Raw genomic sequence first — 22,613 nt, 5'->3', positions numbered from 1 at the left:
GTCAGATTTTCCCCACTGTCCCGATAATGTCCTTTGAAACACTCTTTCCCCGTCCAGGACCCAATCCAGGAGTCCTATGCATATCTCTCCAGTCAGTTCCTGTCCGTTCCTCGGCCTTCTTTGCCTTTCTTGACATTGGCAGTTGTAAAGAGGATAGGCCAGTTACGTCATGGAAGGTCCGTCAGTCTAGGTTTGTCTGATGTTCTCTCATGATTAGATGGAGTTATGCATTTTTGAATGGGGATGCCACATAAAAGATCTCGTGTCCTTCTTGGGGTACCCCATGAGGTCAGCTTGTCCCATTGCTGGTGAGGTGTCTGCCAGTTTTGTCTACCGTAAAGTTACTAATTTTCCCTTTCTAATGTCATTTTGGGGGACTCACCGGGCCAGGACTAGGATGAGGTGAGTGAGGCATTTGGGGCACAAAACGTAAGGGGACACCCACTCTCAGGGGCACTAGCCCAGCCCCTCATAAAGAAATAGTATTCTCTCGGGGCGCCTGGGTGGCTCAGTTGGTTAAGCGTCTGCCTTCGGCTCAGGTCATGATCTCAGGGTCCCGGGATCGAGCCCCGCATCGGGCTCCCTGCTTGGCGGGAAGCCTGCTTCTCCCTTTCCCGCTCCCCCTGCTTGTGTTCCCTCTCTCGCTGTCTCTCTCTGTGTCAAATAAATAAATAAAATCTTTAAAAAATAAAAAAAAGGAAAAAAAGAAAAAAGAAATAGTATTCTCTCATTTTGAAAACATCTTTTCGCTTTAGCAATTCATCTGCCATTTCTTATCAGGTTCAGGAGGAAATCTCGCAAACTTAACATGTTATCAGATTTGAAAAATAAAATTGAGATCAAATTCTGCCATCAAATTTAGTCTACCTAAGAAGAGGAAGCAGGAAGCACAATCCAGGTGGGTGGGGATAAAAACAACAAAAGCAGAGCAGGTGGGGAAGGCGATACTGGGCAAAAGGTCACGGGTGCTGAGAGCCGTGAGCGCGGCTCAGTATGACTGTGCAGGCTTCCTAACCGGACCCCCTGAGTCCATCTCTGTCCCCCTTCAGAAACTTGCAGCGCCATGTCATGCTCGCAGACTGAGAGGCTAATGGCTCACCAGGCAGCCCCCATCCACCTTTCCTTTTTCTTACATTTTTTATTTAAATTCAATTTTGTTAACATACAGTGTATTATTAGTTTCAGGGGTAGAATTTAGTGATTCATCAGTTGCGTATAACACCCGGTGCTCATTATATCCCGCGCCCTCCCTAGTGCCCATCCCCCAGTTACCCCCGACCCTCCAGCCACCCTCAGTTTGCTTCCCGGAGTTCAGAGCCTCTCGTGGTTTGCCTCCCTCTCTGTTTTTATCTTATTTTATTTTTCCTTCCCCTCCCCTCTGTTCCTCCGTTTTGTTTCTTAAATTCCACATATGAGTGAGATCATATGGTGTTTGTCTTTCTCTGACGGACTGATTTCGCTTAGCCTAATATTACTGTTTAGTTCCATCCACGCCCCATCCACCTTTCTGACCTCTGCTCACACCTTCGCCAGAGCTCCTGCTCTGCTAGAACAAAGCAAGCTCACTCCATTCAGCCTCAGGGACTCTGTGATAGTTTCCTGGCCAGGGCCGTTGTGTCCCAGATAGCTCTGTGGCTCCGCCATCCCTTCATTCAGATTTCTGCTTAACCTTCTCAGTGAGGCCTTCTCTGACCACCCCCAGAGCTCCCCCTGCTCACTCCCACTCCCTATCTCCCTGCTTTACTTTTCTCCAAAGCACTTCTAACCATAGGATGTGCAAACGCGTTTCTTTGTTTTAGCACGTTCAACCCATTAGCATGTGAGCTCCACCGGGACACAGATTTTTGTCAGCTCTGCTCACTTCTGGGTCCGCAGTGCCTAGAACGTGCCTGGTACACAAGAACTCAGTGACTATGTGTGCGTGCGTGCGTGCCGGAGAGACAGACAAAGGGAAAGGAGATCTATCTAGTAAGATTGACAGGTAGGTTGGAACTCTATGCTACTAACAGGATGGATCTCTCGGGAAGCTAATGAAGCTTAAGGCCCTAGCAACGTGTTTATGTGGCCATATGCTTAAATTTGCAAAACCAAAATGCGTAAGCTGAAATCAATTTAAAACATTGTCTCCTTCCATTCCAGTGTCCCCTCTCTCCCACTTCCTGTGGTGGCTTTGTCCTGCATCAACTTGGCTAAGCTGCAACTATGTTATCTCCCCTCGATGGTTCCAAGTTAGCACCAGCCACTAGACACATTTTGTGGGAGGCAGGTGGGAATTCGCAGCCACATTTTTGCAGCTCTGAAGGTTAGTCCAGGGTGCCAGGCACCGTGGCAGCTTGCCCACAGTGTCGCTGATCTGACCCTCCCACACTTAGATGGGACTGGGCAGCACTCAGGCCCACACTCCATCAGCTGCTACCAGATGTCCTCCTCCTTTTGGTTCTCCTTCCCAACTGCTGGTCCCGATGACCTACAGCGACTTCGGGATGGACCACAGACACAGTGGCAGCTGCCCACACGCCCTTGTCCACCGGCTCCCACAGCGGCCAAAGATCTAACCCTGTAATGAGTCTCTTACTATATATCACCCATGGCGGTTGAGCTTCCTCCCTGAACCCTGACTGATACACTTCCCATCATGCTCAGTGGCATTGGAGTGGCCACAGGCATTTGGGGGCCCAGCTAAGGGGAAGTTGAGTTGGAGACAGAATTTTGCTAGGATTCAGAGACACGTACTTACACGGTTTACAATTGCTTCCATGAATGGTTAGGGCACTGATAGCCACCCCACATGGGAAGGGCTCCCAGGAATATTCCCCTGGCCTACTGCGGAGGGCCCAGAGGGCACACGGCAATATGATCGTGTCTTACAGCACCTGGCACCAGAAGTACAGGGGGGGGGGGGTTGGATAAGAAACAAGATTTAAAATGTCCAGAGCCTGGGGCCTCCAGCTGGCTCAATCGGTTAGAGCCTGTGATTCTTGATTTCAGGGTGGTGAGTTCAAGCCCCACACTGGGTGTGGAGCTTACTTAAAAAAAAAAAAAACACAAGATAAAATGTCCAGAGCTAGAAGCATGTCTGTGGAAAGTTCTTCCAATCGTATCATGTGATTCTTTTTTCAGATTTTGTGGTGCTTCTTATTTGTCAGCTTTTTAACCTTTGTAATTCGCTATGATTTCTTTTCTCATTCCAAATAATTATTCACTTTTGTACCTAATATTATACTATTAAGTTTGTATTATTGTTCTTTAAGAGGGCCCCCAAACTGCATCATCTTCAGGACCCATGAGACCTGGATCATCCCCTGCTCTTAAATATCAAGCTGGAGTAGTTAGCTTTTATCCTGGAGGCAATCAGGAACCATCACGGGATTTTGGCAGAACAATGGAATAATCAGATCTGTACCAAGCAGTGGAATACTGGAGCAAGGTCGTATTGGCTCCTGAGCGGTAACTGTTAAATTTTCAGCATTTTTACGAAGTGGTTGATGTCATTATCAGTAGCTTAAAATCAGCAGCAGCCACCGTGGGCCTATTTATCCACAGAAATTGGCAAATGCTACAAATCAGGCCCTCCTCCAGCCCCACCCCCAGAGAGCTGGTTGTTAAACACACACCAATACACCACTGGTACCGAGTGATCTCCTTGGTCATATATCTTTATGAGAAAATAGGCCTATAATTAATTTACTCTCAAGTGTAATTGATCAAGATGGGGTTTGGGGCAGAAGAAAGGAAAGAAGGCGTCACAAAGGAGAAGTACTTAAGAGCTTTGAGTACCTGAAGAGAAAGAAAGGAAAAGGATGGGAAACCTTCAAGACAAACAAAATGGCACCCACTCCCAACTTTGCCAGAGATCAATCCTGGTGATCTTCAGTTCTATGGGGCACGGGTCATCACTAGTGGAGATGTTTGACTTTGTGTGTTGCATGCCCTCTCTTAGTCACTCAGGGAAGCACTGATTATGACATATACAACTGAATATTCTAAACTGTACTGTACTTAGAATCACTATAGAATGTCATTGTCTTTGCCTCTGGGGGGATTTCAAAATGTATATTAAAATAAATTTAAAGGTAAATATTTTTACTGATATTCTAAGATCACACAGACCATATTTCACCTAGTCTAATGTGTCATGACTGTAAGATCCACCATTCTTTTAGGTCTAACTAAGAAAAATTGCTGCCAACTGACCATTAGATAAAATCTGGTGAAAAAATGTGAGTCTCAGGATCAGTGAAATATGAAATAGTCCTTGGAGATCTCCTAGGCTAAAAGTGTTGTTCAAGATGTGAGGAACTTCTAGCCCTGGAAGGGCAAACTATCTACTTAAGGTCATAGGCCTAGTTAGTAGACAGAATTGAAAACGGAAAACCCAGTTATCCCTCTGCCTAGGTCAGATCTCACAGTGAGAGTTTCATACGCCAGAGATTGTGCTAGTGGTTAGTCTGGAGGTTTCTTTCAACTCTGAGAACATGATATGCAAAAATATACAAGTCATCCTCAGATAAATCAGAAAATATTACATGGAACACAATGATAGCATTTACTAAAGAGGCCCCCATATCAAGCATTGGTTCCTATTACAGATTTCTAGTGTCTATAATAGAGTCTAGCTGATATATTTATTGACACATTGTAGGCTCTCAAAAAATATTAGATGGGTATATCTGGCTCAACGACTATCTCTGACTTTGGACCATTTACTTCAACTCTCTGGAGTCTGTTTCTTCGTTCATCAAATAGACATAGTAATATCCATCTCTTAGGTGCGTAGTAAGCCAACTGAGGTGGATGTAGAAGTACGCCTGGCACAGTAGCTGGCCAATGGTGAAAACATCACTGTTAGTCACCTCTTAAGTTAGCGTTGTTAGATCCAACATCATTTAAATGTCAACACATAAAGCTATTCAGAAAAACCAGTATTCCTATGGAGTCTAGCACTCTAGACTCGCGTGGTCCAATATGGTAGCCACCAGCCACACGTGGCTATTTAAGTTTATAATTAAATTAAAATTAAAAATTCATTCGCTCAGTCACATCAGCCACATTTCAAGGGTTCAGGATCCCCATGTAGGTAGTGGCTGATGGACTGGACAGCGCAGATGTAGAACATTTCCATCTCCCCAGAAAGTTCTGGCGGATTGTGTACCCAATGCTGCCCACGTTTTTTTTCCTCAGCCCGAGTCAGGACCGTCCCCAATTTTTTATACCGAACTTCACTTGATTAACGTATTTGTGCGCCCTCCTGTGGCTAGAGATGAAAACTGGTCTGTGTTGGAGGTGGAGCCGCACATTTGCAAAAGGGATAGTTTGGAAAGCTTTAGTAATCTGAGCGCTCGAAAGAAAAGGAACATAAAACATTTACATGCATTTTGAAATCTCTAGAGACTACCAGAGAGAATCTGTCTGAGGAGGTCTGATCGCCTAATGATATTATTTTTAAATCTCAGTATTGTGTGAACACTTGCGAGATAGACACTCCGTGTTTAAACAAAGGACAGTACTATATATATAACTGTTTGGAAGTGAGGGGAGACAAGCAGGATTATTCGATGAAGGAGTCCCGAGAACTCTCTATGGGGCAGCTGGCAACAAACTGGAACCTAAGGCTCCTCCCGTGTTGGGTGGGGGGCTGGGGGTGCTAAACTGAGACTCTCCCCGCGGGATGAAGGGGACTCCTGTTTCTGGGAGCGGGGCAGGGGGTCCCCGCACTGCCTTACACAGCTGGCGCCTAGGCTCAGCCTGCTGAGCGTCTGAGGCCAGGAGTTCATTCCCCACCTCCACATTGGCCATGCCAGGCCGTCCTCACGCTTGCGCAATGAAAAGGGAGAACTGTGGCAGCGGGGCGGGGCCTCCCCGGGAGCGGCGGGCGCCCGAGCGCAGCAGCCCCGCCCAAGCACCCTGTCCGCAGGGTGCACAGAATGTGCGGGGCCTGGGCAGCCCCTCACTCTTCTGCCCAGGGTTCCTGCCTCACTAGTGAATCTCTGAGGTGGACAAAAAGCTAAACTCTTCGTGAAGGTTTTTTTTTTTCTTTTTTTTTAAGATTTTATTTTTTTTAAAGTACTCTCTACACCCAACGTGGGGCACCAACTCACAAGCCCAAGATTGAGAGTCAAACGCTCTACTGAGCCAGCCAGGCACCCCAAGGTTTGTTTTTTTCCAAAGACAACATTAATATATAATTTCCACCAAAAAAAAAAAAAAAATCAGAGAGCTTCTGGGTTGGTGAACAGGAGGAAGTGCTGTGAGGGTTGTCCACTGGAAACCCCGTGTCCCTTTCCCCCATACCTTGCCCTATGCATCTCTTCCATCTGGTTGTTCCTGCGTTGTATCCTTTTATAATAAAGCGGCAATCTCAAACAGATTCTCTTTATACTCAACGAACAGTTCCAGGTTATAGAAAAGCGTGGAAAACTCTCTAATTCATGGTATGAGAACAGTACAACCTTGAAATCCAATCTGGGGGGAAAAGAAAACAGAAGGCGCTAAATGAGAAACTAGAAATAAAATAAATTAACAGCAAATAAAATTCAGTAAGACATGAATAGAATCATTCACCATGACCACGTAGGATTTAGCCAAGGAATGCAAAGACTTTTGTTTTTCAAATCATTTTATTTAAAAAAACAAGTAAAATCTTACAGATTTTTAAAACATCAAAAAAGACAGAGAAGTAGAAAGAAAATAACGATCATCTGGAATTTTGCCACCCAAAGGGAATCACTTACTAATATAGCTAAATATAAGATTGCACTACACGCTGTGGTATTTCTCCCCGCACACTAGTTCACGTAGCTTTAACACACGCGAGCCAAAAGGCAGCTGCCTCGTGGGTGGGGCCACGCATTAGGCGCCGCTTCCGGGTCACTCCGCCCCACTGAGCTTCCTCAGCCGGGAGCGGTAAGTTGAACCGGCGCAGATACTTCAACCAGGGCAGCCACCCCGGCGATTCAGCAGCTACGTGCACACGAGGCTCGGTGCACTGTGTCTGAGAGTAAGTGCCAAGTCACATCCCTCCTGGTGCAGCTGCAACTCATCAATCAGGGTTTTCACAAACAATGTTGCTGAAAACCAGGTACAAGCTGACCCGCTAACATTCCACATTTATCTTAAGCTCACTACGTTCGAGGGAGCAAATACACGTTGTGTTGCTTTTGCTTTTCTTTTTCTAAAATAGCTTTATTTTTTTTATTTTTATTTTTTAAAGATTTTATTTATTTATTTGACAGAGAGAGACACAGCGAGAGAGGGAACACAAGCAGGGGGAGTGGGAGAGGGAGAAGCAGGCCTCCCGCCGAGCAGGGAGCCCGATGCGGGGCTCGATCCCAGGACCCTGGGATCACGACCTGAGCCGAAGGCAGATGCTTAACGACTGAGCCACCCAGGCGCCCCTAAAATAGCTTTATTGAGATATAATGAACATACTGTAGGATTCATTTAAAATGTACAATTGGGGGCACCTGGGTGGCTCAGTCGGTTAAGCGTCTGCCTTCTGCTGGGGTCATGATCTCGGGGTCCTGGGATCCAGCCCCGCACCGGGCTCCTTGCTGGGCAGAGAGCCTGCTTCTCCCTCTCCCTCCCCTCTCCCTCTGCCTGCCTGCCGCTCCCCCTGCTTGTGCTCTTTCTCTGTCTCTCTGTGTCAAATAAAAAAATATAATCTTGAAAAAAAAATGTACAATTGACTGGCTTTTAATACATCTACAGATTTGGGGCGCCTGGGTGGCTCAGTCGTTAAGCGTCTGCCTTCGGCTCCGGTCATGGTCCCAGGGTCCTGGGATCGAGCCCCGCATCGGGCTCCCTGCTCGGCGGGAAGCCTGCTTCTCCCTCTCCCACTCCCCCTGCTTGTGTTCCCTCTCTCGCTGTCTCTCTGTCAAATAAATAAATAAAATCTTAAAAAAAAAATACATCTACAGATTTGTATAATTATCGCTACAATCTTTTATTTATTTATTTATTTATTTATTTATTTATTTATTTATTTATTTATTTATTTAAAGACTTTATTTTTTAAGTAATCTCTACACCCAACATGGGACTTGAACTTACAACCCTGAGATCAAGAGTCTCATGCTCCACCGACTGAGCCAGCCAGGTGCCCCTTCAGTGTAGTTTTACAACATTTTTATACTTCATAAAATCTTCCCCATTTCCCCCCAAACCTTCCAAATTTAGGCAATCAATAACCTACTTTGTGTGTCTAATGGATTTGCCTAATCTAGACACTTCATATAAACAGAATCATATAATATGTGGATTTTATGCTTGGTTTCTCTCACTTAGCATAATATTTTCGGGGTTCATCCATGGTGTAAGATACAGAGATACTTCGTTTGTTTTTATTGCCAAATAATATTCTACTGCATGGATATACCACGTTTTATATATCCATTCATCAATTGATGGGCATTTGGGTTGCTTCCACTTTCTGGCTACTATGAACAAGGCTGCTATGAACTTTTGTGTACAACTTTTTGTGTGAATATATGTTGTCATTTCTCTCGGGGGCATACCGAGGAGTGGAATTGCTGGGTCATACAGTAACTCTGTGTTTAATTTATTGAGGAACTGCCTGTTTTCCAAAGCAGCTGCACCATTTTACATTCCTACCAGCGGGTGCCTGGGTGGCTCAGTCGTTAAGCATCTGCCTTGGCTCAGGTCATGTTCTCAAGGTCCTGGGGTCGAGTCCCACATTGGGCTCCCTCCTCCGCAGAGAGCCTGCTTCTTCCTCTCCCACTCCCCCTGCTTGTGTTCCCTCTCTCACTGTGTCTCTCTGTCAAATAAATAAATAAAATCTTTAAAAAAAAAAACAACATTCCCACCAGCAATGTATATGGGTTCCAGTTTCTCCATGGCCTTACCAATACTTGTGATTACCTGTCTTTTTTATTACAGCCATTCTTGTGGGTGTGGAGTAGCATCTCATTGTGGTTTTATTTATATTTTCCTCTTCATGTACTTGTTGGTGATGGGGTTCAGAACATGCTACCTCCATTTACTTATTCATACCCTTTTTGTCTTATCACATTTTACCATGTTTGTTCATTCTTCATCGAACCTAGCATAAAAGCACTTCGGTTTAACTGCTTCATCAGGTCTTCATTTCCTTATGAAAGCACTTGTGTGACATAAAACTTATATTAAATAAATTTGTATTCTTTTCTCTTGTTAATCTGTCTTTTGTTACCGGGCCCTGGTAGAAAATCTAGAAGGGCAGAGGAAAATTTTTTTTTCTTCCCCTACATCAGCCATTTGTACATCTTTTTAAAATTAATTAATTTATTTATTTATTTATTTTTAGAAAGGGGGAGGGGCCGAGGGGGAGGGAGAAAGAGAATCTCAAGCAGGCTCCACACCCAGCGCCCATGCGGGGCTCGATCCCAGGACCCTGAGATCATGACTTGAACTGAAGTCAAATGCTTAACCAACTGAGCCACCCAGGTGCCCCTCCTTTGTCCATTTTTCAATTGGGTTTTCTTTTATTATTGAGTTGTAAGGGTCCTTTATATATTCTGGATACATTCCATTATCAGATACATGATTTCCAAAAATTTTTTCACATTCTGTGGGTTGTCTTTTGGCCGTCTTTATGGTATCATTAGCCAGCACAGAAGTTTTGATTTTGATGAAGCCTGGTTAATCTTCCATCATTTATAGTTTTGGTGTCATATCTAAGAAATTGCCTAGGTCAAGGTCACAAAGATTTAGTCCTATAATTTATTCTGAGAGTTCTTCTTTTTTTTAAAGATTTTATTTATTTATTTGACACAGAGAGAGACAGAGAGAGAGGGAACACAAGCAGGGGGAGTGGGAGAGGGAGAAGCAGGCCTTCTGCTAAGCAGGGAGCCCGAAGTAGGGCTCGGCCATGACCTGAGCCGAAGGCAGACGCTTAATGACTGAGCCACCCAGGCGCCCCTATTCTGAGAGTTCTGCAGTGTGAGTCCTCCAACTCTGTTCAAGACTGTTTTGGCTTTTGCAGATCCCTTGATCTTCCATCAGAATTTGAGGGTCAGCTTATCAATTTTCTACAAAGAAGTTAGCTGAGATTGGGATAGGAATTGCACTCAATCTGGAGATCACTCATACTGTTTCATAACCTGCTTTTCTCCCCCCAGTTACATATATTGAGAACATCTTCCCATTTCAATAAGAATGTCATATTTTTTTTCTTGTGTAATAATTCAACAGATATTTATTAAACACTTACAAGACACAAAGTGGTCTGGTTGCTGGTTATACGGAGATGAATCAGACACATATCCCATCTGTGAAAAGGAGCTTTCTACCAAGAAAGGAAAATAAGACATGAACATAAATAACTCTATTCCAAGTATGAGAGAGAGAGAAAAAGCTTCAAAAAAAAAAAGTCATTTACAGAAATGAGGAAGGAGGTAAAGTTTCCACACAGATACAGTCATTTGGTTAGTCTAGGGTCTTTCAACCTTAGCACTATTGATATTTGGGGATTATTCTTTGTTGTGGGGGGCTGTCCTGTGCATTGTAGAATGTTCAGCAGCATCCCTGGCCTGTACCCCCTCGATGTTAGTAGCACTCCCCTCCCCAAGTTGTGACAATCCAAAATGTCTCTGGACATTGACAAATGTCCCTTGGGAGGCAAAACCACCCCTGGTTGAGAACCACTGAGCTAGAACTTACATAATCATTTTTAATGGTGGTGTAGTACATCCATGGACATTCTATAATTTATGCAACTAATACCCTATAATTGTACATTCTTGTTGTGTTCAATTTTCCACTACTTTTGAAAAAATATAACTTTTAGAATCTATTACATCAGCTCCTTAGGATAAATAGGTACAGCATGCTAGATTTTTTTACAATAAAAGTTATACATGTTAAAATTATTTTTTGAAACAACAGGCAGATAAAATTAAAAGGCGCTCTTTCTCTCCCAGTCCCACTCTCCAGAAATACAGTCTATGGCATATCAATTTTAAATTTTTATATTTATTCAGAAGTGAAGTGGTAAAAGCCTCTTTTGATGCATTTTAATCATTACATACGATATTTGGTCTACTCATTGCACACTTCATCTGGAGCTTTCTAAGCTATGTTTTTGAAACTGTGGGTCTTGGTCCATTAGTGAAATCAAATTAGAGAGTCATGGTTGTATTTTTTTAATGAAATAGAACAGAACAGAATAGATCAGATCAGAGAGTATTACCACATAGAATAGGTGCTACTTGGTGAGAAATGTGTTTCAGTATCATAGAAAGATAGACAGATGATAGGTAATGTAAAATGTACATGTTACTGTGGGTTGCAGCCAAGAAAAAATTTCAAGCCACTGCTTTAAGCAATCTAAATATATATTCAACATTCCTTTCTATAATGGGAGTGAATTGATGGATGTGGCAAGCCTATTTTTTCTTGACTAAAAGAGAACAATTAATATAACATAAGCAAAAATACTTAGTATTAACAGTTACTCCCCAGAAAAGTAACAACACTAATTCCCATACTAAATACTGGGGTTTTTTGTTTTGGGGTTTTTTTTAAAGATATTATTTATTTGACAGAGAGAGACACAGCAAGAGAAGGAACACAAGCAGGGGGAGAGGGAGAGGGAGAAGCAGGCTTCCCCGCGGAGCAGGGAGCCCGATGTAGGGCTCGATCCCAAGACCCTGGGATCATGACCCGAGCCGAAGGCAGATGCTTAACGACTGAGCCACCCAGGCGCCCCTAGATTTGTTTGTTTTTTTTTTAAAGATTTTATTTATTTATTTGAGAGAGAAATAGCGAGAGCAGGAACACAAGAAGGGGGAGTGGGAGAGGGAGAAGCAGGCTTCCCGCAGAACAGGGAGCCCGATGCGGGGCTCGATCCAGGACCCCGAGATCATGACCTGAGCTGAAGGCAGACGCTTAACGACTGAGCCACTCAGGCACCCCCTAAATACTGGTTTTAATGTAAATTTAGAGTCAGGGCTCCATCAACTCAAGTTTCCTTAGGAATTAAATGATTCAATAAGAATCATCTACAACGCTTTTACTTTTTTTTTTAATATTTTATTTTTAAGTAATCTCCACACCCAAAATGGAGCTCGAACTCACAACCGCGAGATCAAGAGTCACATGCTCCACCAGCTGAGCCAGCCAGGCACCCTTCTAATGCTTTTATATGTTTGCAGTTTAAACAGCATTGTTGTATACATTAAAAGGGGGCTGCTGATGGGGGCGCTTGGGTGGCTTAGTTGGTTAAGTGTCTGCCTTCAGCTCAAGTCATGATCCCAGGGTCCTGGGATCAGAGCCCCGTGTGTTCAGTCTCCCTGCTCAGCGGGGAGCCTGCTTCTCCCTCTCCCTCTGCCACTCAGCCTGCTTGTGCTCTCTCGCTCTCTCTCAATAAATAAATCAAATCTTTTTTTTAAAAGATTTGATTTATTTATTTGATACAGAGAGACACAGCGAGAGAGGAAACACAAGCAGGGGGAGTGGGAGAGGGAGAACAGGGAGCCCAATGCAGGACTCGATCCCAGGACCCCAGGATCATGACCCAAGCTGAAGGCAGACACTTAACGACTGAGCCACCCAGGCACCCCAAATAAATTAAATCTTAAAAAAAAAAAAAAAAAAAAAAAGAGGGTTGCTGATGTTTTCCAGTCTAGTTTTCTGGTACCTCTTTCTTCATTCAGTTGAATCGTTAGACATCATTATCAAACATTTATGACTGTCTATAGGGAACATGGGACACAGGAGCTTATATAAATGTTGTTACTCCCTTCTGCTGGAGTGGCGGCTTATATGGCCAGGATCCTCTTGAATGTCTTTATTTCATACCAGGATAACACTACAAGGACCCTGTGACCAATTGATTTTACATTATCATATAAATTTTTGTGTTCATGTAAGACTGAACTATTGTGATATTTAGCTACAAGGCCAGGTTAACAAAGGATTTCGCTGAAATCTTAATATAACTAAGATTTCTCCCAAAAGTTAGCATATTTACCCTAACTTGAAATGATCATATTTTCAAGGTCGCCAAAGCCAAAATTGTAGCTGAACACACAAAATGGCTTTCATACAAATGTGGACAGGAAACTTAGACAAAGAAACAAATAGATATAGATAGACATAGAAACAAATTTTCCCTGAAGTTCTGTTTAAAATATTACCAAAAAGACTTGATAAAGAAAACTTTACTGCGTGAGTCTATTCTTTGCCAGAACAAGCACAGCCAAGTGATGGCACCTCTGCTGATCTATCAGTGTAATCACTGACAGCCACATGGTGGGAGAGATGACAATCATAAAGTAAACACTCTGGGAAATAAAGGGGGTGGGGGTGATAATTCATCTCTCCTTCTTTTTAAGATTTTATTTATTTATTTGACAGACAGAGAGAGAGCACAAGCAGGGGGAGCAGGAGAGGGAGATTCAGGCTCCCCGTTGAGCAGGGAGCCTGATGAGGGGCTCGATCCCAGGACCCTGGGATCATGACCTGAGCCGAAGGCAGACGCTTAACCGCCTGAGCCACCCAGTTGCCCCCATTCATCTCTACTTCTAAGGACAAAATTTCATTCTGAGATCTAATCCAATTCCTCACTTCTGAGATGAGGAAACCGAAACTCGCAGAGGATAAGACTTCAATTAATAGACATTTTTTTTTTTGAGCAGTTTTAGGCTTACAGAATAATTGAGTGGAAAGTACAGTTTCCACATAGCTCCTCCTCCCCCCAATCCACAGTGTCCCATGTTAATCCACACATGTTAATCTTTACTGATTCAATTTCACACATTAATCTTGCATTATTGTGGTACATTTGTTCTAATTGATGAGCCAACACAGGTACATTATTGTCATTAACTAAAATCCATAGTTCACATTAGGGTTAACTCTTTGGGTTGTACATTCTTTGGCTTTTGTCAAACACATGACAACATGCATTTACCATTATGGAATCATACAAAATAGTTTTGCTGCCCTCATGCACCCCAATGTTTATAGCAGCAATGTCCACAGTACCCAAAATATGGAAAAAGCCCAGATGTCCATCAACAGATGAATGGATAAAGAAGAGGTGGCATATAAATACAATGGAATGTTACCATCAAAAAGAATGAAATCTTGCCATTTGCAATGATGTGGATGGAACTAGAGGGTATTATGCTAAGTGAAATCTGTCAGTCAGAGAAGGACAAATACCATATGATCTCACTCATATGTGGAATTTAAGAAACAAAACAGATGAACAGAGGGGAGGAGAAGGAAAAATAAAATAAGATAAAACAGAGAGGGAGGCAAGCCATGAGACTCTTAACTATAAGGAACAAACAGGGTTGTTGGAGGGGAGGTGGGTGGGGGGATGGGGTAACTGGGTGATGGGCATTAAGGAGGGCACTTGATGTAATGAGCACTCGGTGTTATATGCAACTGATGAATCACTAAATTCTACCCCTGAAACTAATAATACATTATACGTTAACTAACTTGAATTTAAATAAAAAAAAATTAGTTTTGGGACACCTGGGTGGCTCTGTTGGTTAAGCGTCTGCCTTCAGCTCAGGTCATGATCCCGGGGTCCTGGGATCGAGCCCCACATCGGGCTCCCTGCTCTGCAGGAAGCCTGCTTCTCCCTCTCCCTCTGCCTCCCACTCCCCATGCTTGTGCTCGCTCTCTCAAATAAATAAATAATAAATAAATAAATGAATAAACCTTAAAAAAAATTTTTTTTAATAGTTTTGCTGCCCTAAAAATTCCATGTGTTCCATGTGTTCATCCCTTCCTCCCTCCTTCTGAGCCCCTGGCATCCTTTTAGCTGTCTCCATAGTTTTTAGCCATTCTAATAGGTGTGTCGTAGTATCCCATTGTTTTAATTTGCAACTCTGTAATGACATTTGATATGGAGCATCTTTCATGTGCTTACTTGCCATCAGTATGTTTTTTTGGTGAGATGTCTATTCAGATTGTTTGCCCATTTTTAAATTGGGTTTTTTTCTTATTTTTTTTTTTAAGATTTTATTTATTTGACAGATAGGGACACAGCAAGAGAGGGAACACAAGCAGGGGGAGTGGGAGAGGGAGAAGCAGACTCCCTGCCGAGCAGGGAGCCCGACGCGGGGCTTGATCCCAGGACCCCGGGATCATGACCTGAGCCAAAGGCAGATGCCTTAATGACTAAGCTACCCAGGTGCCCCCGTTTTCTTATTCTTGAGTTTTAAGAGGTCTTTATATATTTTGGATACCAGTCTTTTATTCGATATAGATTTTGCAAATATGTTCTCCAAGTTTGTGGCTTGTTTTTTCATTCTCTTAACAGAGCAGAGCATTTTTAATTTTAATGAAGTCCAAATTATCAGTTGTTTTTCTTTCATGGATCATGCTTTTGGTATCATATCACGGAAGTCATCACCAAATCCAAAGTCACCTAGATTTTCTCCTATGTTATCTTCTAGGAGGATTTTTTTTTCCCAGCATTTTCCCCCAAACTTTATTGAGGCATAATTGATAAAATTTTAAGATATTTAAAGGGTACGGGGGCACCTGGGTGGTATTGATTTGCATTTCTCCAATGATGAGTGATGTTGAGCATCTTGCAACTGATGGCCATCTGGATGTCTTCTTTTGGAAAATGTCTGCTTAGGTCCTCTGCCCATTTTTTAATTCTCCTAGGAGTTTTATAGTTTCACAATTAGGTCTATGATCTATTCTGAGGTAATTTTTGTAAAAGATGTAAGGTCTGTGTCTTGATTTCATTTTTTGCACGTGGATGTCCAGTTGTTCCAGAACCATTTGTTGAACAGACTATCCTTTATGCATTGAATTGCCTTTACTCCTTTGCCCAAGAAAAGGGTAAGACTTTTCAGCAACACATCCAGGTGTTCTTCTCATGTCAGTTCTTTTTGCTGATAAACTGACCACAGCTATATTTAAGGGCATTGCTCTGGAGTCAAAGATTTAGTGGGGTTTTTTTTAATGTTTTATTTATTTATTTGACAGAGAGAGAGACAGTGAGAGCAGGAACACAAGCAGGGGGAGCGGGAGAGGGAGAAGCAGACTTCCTGCTGAGCAGGGAGCCCAACGTGGGGCTCAATCCCAGGACCCTGGGATCATGACCTGAGCCGACGGCAGACAGCCGACTGAGCCACCCAGGTGCCCCAAAGACTTAGTTTTTTAATCTAAGCTCCTTCAGTTACAAGCTGTGAGACCATGGGCAAGTTACCTCTCTGTGCCTCAGTCTCCTCAAATGTATGAGTTTGATAATAATAGTATTGATAATAACATAGGATTATCATGAGACAAAATAGATAATATATATAAAATATCTGACATAGACTGCTCAATAAATATCAGCTGTTATTATGATAGTATTCTAAGTTTAACTTGCTTTCTGCCTCAGGGGCTCACCATCAAAATATATAAAGAAGAATATGCGTATATTTTTCTTTATTCTCTACATTCCCTTCTAATTTTTATAAAATCGTGTACCATTTATGTTGTTGCTGTTTTCAAAACCACATTCTCTGTAAACTCATTTTAGTGACAGAAAGCAGATCAGTGGTTGCTTTGTGGCCATAGATGGAGGAAGGGGCACAAGGAAACTTTTGGGCATGATTGAAATGTTCTGTTTTTTTTTATTGTAGTGTTGTTTTCATAGGTGCTTACATCTGTCAAAACTTACTGAATTGCATACTTTAATTTTTTTTATTTGAGAGAGCGAATCAGAGAGAGAGCATGAGAGGGGGGAGGGTCCGAGGGAGAAGCAAACTCCCCGCTGAGCAGGAAGCCTGATGCAGGACTCGATCCCGGGACTCCAGGATCATGACCCGAGCCGAAGGCAGTCGCCCAACCAACTGAGCCACCCAGGCGCCCCTGAATTGCATACTTTAAATAGGGGCTGTTGGGGTGCGTGGGTGGCTCAGTCTGTTAAGTGTCCACCTTTGGCTCAGGTCATGATCCTGGAGTCATGGGATCGAGCCCTGCATCAGGCTCCCTGCTCAACTGGGAGTCTGCTTCTCCCTCTCCCTCTGCCCCTCCCCTCCACTTGTGCTCTCTCGCTCACTCTCTCACTCAAATAAAGAAGTAAAATCTTTCAAAAAATAAATAGGTGCTGTTTATTGTACATAAACTATACCTCAGTAAAGCTAAAGCATAACCTTTATTAAGAGAAAAGCCAGTAAATATAAATGCTGTCTGGGTATTGATATCAAAGAATTGATACTTTTTTTGTACATGCAAATATATTGCTGTTATTTTGAATTTTTTAAAAAAGGAACTTGGGGTGCCTGGCTGCCTGGCTGCCTCAGTCAGTAAAGCATGTGACTCTTGATCTCCTGGTTGTGAGTTTGAGTCCCACGTTGAGCATAGAGATTACTTTTAAACACTCTAAGACCCCCAAAATCAACATCCTCAGTAAAAAAAAAAATTAAAATAATAAATGTTTAAAAAAGGGAACTCTTATATAAAGATGCATATAGAAATATTTACAGATGACATGAGATGTGAAATATGCATCAAAATAATGAGGGATGGCAGGAGTGGATGGGGGGCATAGATGAAACACACTTGACCGTGAGCAGATAATTATCAAAGCCAGGTGGTGTGTACATGGGGGTTCATTTCACTACTCTCTTTTCTTTCGTATTTGTTTGAAATTGTCCATAATTGAAAAGTTAGGGGCGCCTGGGTGGCTCAGTCGTTAAGCGTCTGCCTTCGGCTCAGGTCATGATCCCAGGGTCCTGGGATCGAGCCCCGCATCGGGCTCCCTGCTCGGCGGGAAGCCTGTTTCTCCCTCTCCCACTCTCCCTGCTTGTGTTCCCTCTCTCGCTGTCTCTTTCTCTGTTAAAAAATAAATTAAAAAATCTTAAAAAAAAAAAAAAAGAAAAGAAAAGGGGCATCTGGGTGGCTCAGTCGGTGAAGCGTCTGCCTTCAGCTCAGGTCATGATCTCGGGGTCCTGGGATCGAGCCCCGCATCGGGCTCCCTGCTCAGCGGGAAGCCAGCTTCTCTCTCTGCCCCTCACCCTGCTCCTGCTTTCTCTCTCTCTGTCAAATAAATAAATAAAATCTTTAAAAAAAAAAAAAAAAGAAAAGTTAGAAAAAGAAACCACACATGCTGGTGGGGGGCACCTGGGTGGCACAGTTGATAAAGCATCTGCCTCTTGGTTTCAGCTCAGGTCGCGATCTCAGGGTCCTGAGTTCGAGCCCTTTATCAAACCCCACATCAGGCTCCATGCTCAGAGTGGAGTCTGCTTTAAGTCTTTCTCTCCCTTTGCTCCTCCCCACCGCACCCTCTCTCTCTAAAATAAATAAATAAATCTTTTTTTTAAAAAAATCACACATGGTGGTGCCTGGGTGGCTTAGTCGGTTAAGCATCTGCCTTTGGCTCAGGTCATGATCCCAGGGTCCTGGGATCGAGCCCCGCATGGCTCCCTGCTCAGCGGGGAGTCTGCTTCTCCCTATCCCTCTGCCCCTCCCCCCAACTCATGCTCTCTCTCTCTCAAATAAATAAATAAAATCTTTCTTAGCTCTTTCTCTTCAACGAGGTGGCCGAGCGGTTTGGTGGCGGCGGCCTTGCGGATTCGCGCCAGACGCAGAGATGCAGATCTTTGTGAAGACCCTGACGGGCAAGACCATCACCCTTGAGGTCGAGCCCAGTGACACCATTGAGAATGTCAAAGCCAAAATCCAAGACAAGGAGGGCATCCCGCCTGACCAGCAGCGTCTGGTTTTTGCGGGCAAACAGCTGGAAGATGGCCGTACTCTGTCAGACTATAATATCCAGAAAGAGTCCACCCTGCACTTGGTGCTTCGCCTACGGGGTGGCATCATCGAGCCTTCCCTCCGCCACCTGGCCCAGAAATACAACTGCAACAAGATGATCTGCCGCAAGTGTTATGCTCGCCTGCACCCCCGCGCTGTCAACTGCTGCAAGAAGTGCGGCCACACCAACAACCTGCACCCCAAAAAGAAGGTCAAATAAGGCCCTTCCACCAGCTCTTCCTTTGCCCGCAGGGTGGCCTCCTGCCTGAGCCCCAAGGCCCTGGGGCCTCAATAAAGTTTCCCTTTCATTGACTGGAAAAAAAAAAATCTTTTTAAACAATCACCCATGTAGGAACTATTGTGTTTACTTCAGTTAATAAATGGACCTAGACTGAAAGTATTGCTAAGGTTTTTTTTTTTTATTGTTACTGCACACCACTTCTAATTTTGATTTTTTTTTAAGATTTTATTTATTTATTTGACAGAGAAAGAGTTAGCAAGAGCAGGAACACAAGCAGGGGGAGTGGGAGGGGGAGAAGCAGGCTTCCCACGGAGCAGGGAGCCCGATGTGGGACTCGATCCCAGGACCCTGGGATCATGACCTGAGCCAAAGGCAGATGCTTAATGACTGAGCCACCCAGGCGCCCCTAATTTTAATTTTTGATTAAAATTTTTGAGATAATTGTAGATTCATCCTGCATACACTTTGCCCAGTTTCCCCCAAAGGTAATATCTTGCAAAACTGAAGTATAATATTACAACCAGGATACTGGCATTGTTATAATGCACTAATCTTATTCAGATTTCCCCCAGTTTTACTTGTACTCATTTGTGTATGTTTGTGTATTAAGTGCTACTCAATTTTATGACCTGTGGAGGTTTATATATCCACCACCACTGTCAAGATACCAGAAAGTTCCAATACCACAAGCATAAGGATTCCTCACTTTGTCCTTTTATAACCACACTCACATTCTTGAACCTCCATCCCCAATCCCTAACCCTTGGCAACTATTAATCTCTCCTCAGTTTCTAAAATTTTGTCACTTCAAAAATGCTATATGAATGGAATCATAAAGTATGTAATCTTTTGGGGTTTTTTTTTCACACAACATAATTCCCTAGAGATTCATCCAAGCTTTGTATATCAATAGTTTCTTTCCTTTTATTGCTGAGTAGAATTCTGTGGTATGGATGTACCATAGTTTAACTATTCACCCACTGAGGGATATCTAGGCCAATTTCAGTTTTTGGTTATTACAAATAAAGCTGCCAGGAACATTCATAGATGCATTTTTCATCTAACATTTTGTTTTGCTACTAGTATAGTATTTTCCCCTTCTATTCATTAATCTTAGAAGACTAGTAATTTTGCAAACTTTCAAATAAAATCTGTTGGCTTAATCAGTCTATACTTTTGAAGCATGTGTAGTAATTTCCCTTAAGTGAGACTATAAAGTATTTTCTCAATTGTATAATGAATTTCACTGGTTTTTCTCCTAGCATATTTTGAAAAGCAATTCTCAATAGGAATTTGTAAATGACCTTACAATTACAGACCTTTTGATGACTAAGATAGGTCTACATCAAAGCTGGTTTCCTCTTTGTAATAATCAAAGGGAACAATCTTGCCGTGCCTCCTGCACCTCATAAATAAATATTAGGAGACAAATTTTTCAACTGATACATCCATATGCCATCACTAAGGGCCGGAGAACATGTTACAGGTTTGAAATTTGAGCCCTTAGGTCTTTTGGCATAAAGTAAAATAATGATGCAATTTACATTTAGCCACAGATATACTGAAAATTTCCAATTTGCTTGGGAATTCTATTTTCAAAAACCATTACCTATCCTTTTAAAAGCATGCTTTTGTCATGGTTATTTACCTGCCACCATCTCTTAGCTCCAAACTTTTTTACTATGCTCTGTGATGCCAGGGCTGGGATTCTGCAAACTCCTTTTCCCAAACTCCCATGCCCATTGTCTCCCTATTAGGTTCTGTCAATGGAAGGTTCTGATGGCAGATTGAAGGGAAGAAGGGACCTCTGGTTGCCAGCTTCTATCAACAGCTTCCCCCCATAGTTCCCGTCTCCAGCTTCTTTCAATCTTCCCAGCACACAACACCAGATCCCCACAGAGGCACCAACACTCACTGGCCACACCTTCCTTGGTGGTCTGACCTCGTGCTCAGTAGTACACCCCTGAGCAGGGGCTGTGTGGAGTGCCTCCACCAGAGGTCCAAGAGCCAGCCAGCTCGAGACCTCTCCTTCACACTCCCAGGTTCTGGTAACCCCACTTCTTTCCTTTTGTTCTCCCAGCCCAGCAGTGGTAACTTCTTGCAGTTACTAAGATCAGCCCTAGGGGCACAGGAAGCAATGACAAATATCTGGGGTATCTTGTCATCCCCTCTTTCATCTAACATGGATGTACCCAATTCTCTGTATTGAATCCGCTCTATTGGAAATACTTAGCATGGCTTTGTTTTCCTGTAGCTTTTATACAGTTGCAAACAAAATGTTCCCAACTCCGCCCCCAATATTTTAGTATCTTCTTTATTTCCTTTCCACCTATAAGGGTCATGTTCCTTATTCAGAAGAATCTGTGCTTGAATTCAGGACTTGGAGCTGGAAGGGGATAGGGTTAGGTGACTATCAGAGATTCTGTTGTATGCAACAGATGGACTCAGGAAGGGAATCTATGGAAAGATATGATCAACTCACAGAATCAAAGGAACCAATTTGTAAAGGGTGGGAACCAGAGCCATTCCAGAGATCTAGAAAGTGGGAACCAATGGAAGGCAACTTGGGATACTTTAGCAGCATGAATCTACAGAATCCACTTTCCAGGAAGGGTGTGGCTGACTGGCCCCACTGGGTTAATTGCCTGCCCTTTGGCTGGTCGAAGGTGAGGTATCTTTTTTTATTTATTTTTTTAAAAGATTATTTATTTATTTGCGAGAGAGAATGAGAGAGAGATAGAGCACATGAGAGGGGGGAGGGTCAGAGGGAGAAGCAGACTCCCCGCCGAGCAGGGAGCCCGATGCAGGACTTGATCCAGGGACTCTAGGATCATGACCTGAGCCAAAGGCAGTCGCTCAACCAACTGAGCCACCCAGGCACCCTCTTTTTTTTTTTTTTTAAAGATTTTATTTATTTATTTGACAGAGAGACACAGTGAGAGAGGGAACACAAGCAGGGGGAGTGGGAGAGGGAGAAGCAGGCTTCCCGCCGAGCAGGGAGCCCGATGTGGGGCTCGATCCCAGGACCCTGGGAACATGACCTGAGCCAAAGGCAGAAGCTTAACGACTGAGCCACCCAGGCGCCCCGGTGGGGTATCTTTTGTTTGTTCATTTAAAAATTTTTTTTAAAAGATTTTATTTATTTATTTGACAGAGAGAGACACAGTGAGAGAGGGAACACAAGCAGGGGGAGTGAGAGAGGGAGAAGCAGGGTCTCAGCTGAGCAGGGAGCCCGATGCGGGGCTTGATCCCAGGACCCTGGGATCATGACCTGAGCCGAAGGCAGACACCCAATGACTGAGCCACCCAGGCGCTCCTCATTTAAAGATTTTTTAAGTACTCTCTATACCCAATGTGGGGCTCGAACCTACAACCCCGAGATCAACCGTTGCACACTCCACTGACTGAGCCAGCCAGGCGCCCCGAGGGTGAGGTATCTTGATGGACAATCCTACCAACCTATAAGAAGTTTGGAGAAGGAAGAGGAACTCAACCAAAAGAAATTTAGCATGCTGTTTCCTGGAGAAGGAAGAATGGATGATAGCTAGCAATTAACAACAAATTTTCACTATATTGAACTTCAGAAGCAGTCTTCCGTTGTAAATTACAATGCATTGTGTACTTAAAACTTTGAATAAAAGAACAATGATCTTGG

The 22,613-nt window shown here is 43.3% G+C and overlaps 1 protein-coding gene across 1 annotated transcript; it reads left to right on the top strand.

Moving 5' to 3' along the window:
* The first annotated feature begins 6,978 nt into the window (after positions 1–6,978).
* On the top strand, positions 6,979–19,029 carry LOC123844649 (ubiquitin-like). The gene is made up of 2 exons (XM_045875363.3): positions 6,979–6,997; positions 18,483–19,029. Exon 2 carries the CDS (start codon positions 18,554–18,556, stop codon positions 18,935–18,937), a length of 384 nt encoding a protein of 127 aa, XP_045731319.1. The 5' UTR covers positions 6,979–6,997; positions 18,483–18,553; the 3' UTR covers positions 18,938–19,029.
* Positions 19,030–22,613: the final 3,584 nt, after the last annotated feature.

Source organism: Mirounga angustirostris, unplaced genomic scaffold (genome assembly GCF_029215605.1).
Source record: "Mirounga angustirostris isolate CCGP_5_RB_7025 unplaced genomic scaffold, mMirAng1.0.hap1 SCAF_11, whole genome shotgun sequence".
Lineage (NCBI taxonomy): Eukaryota > Metazoa > Chordata > Mammalia > Carnivora > Phocidae > Mirounga > Mirounga angustirostris.
The sequence above is the reverse complement of the archived record's forward strand: the minus strand, read 5'-3'. Positions and strand labels throughout refer to the sequence as shown.

What these genes read in the sequence shown, in the direction of transcription:
- LOC123844649 (XM_045875363.3), top strand. Translation starts at nt 18,554, where the DNA reads ATGCAGATCTTTGTGAAGACCCTGACGGGCAAGACCATCACCCTTGAG.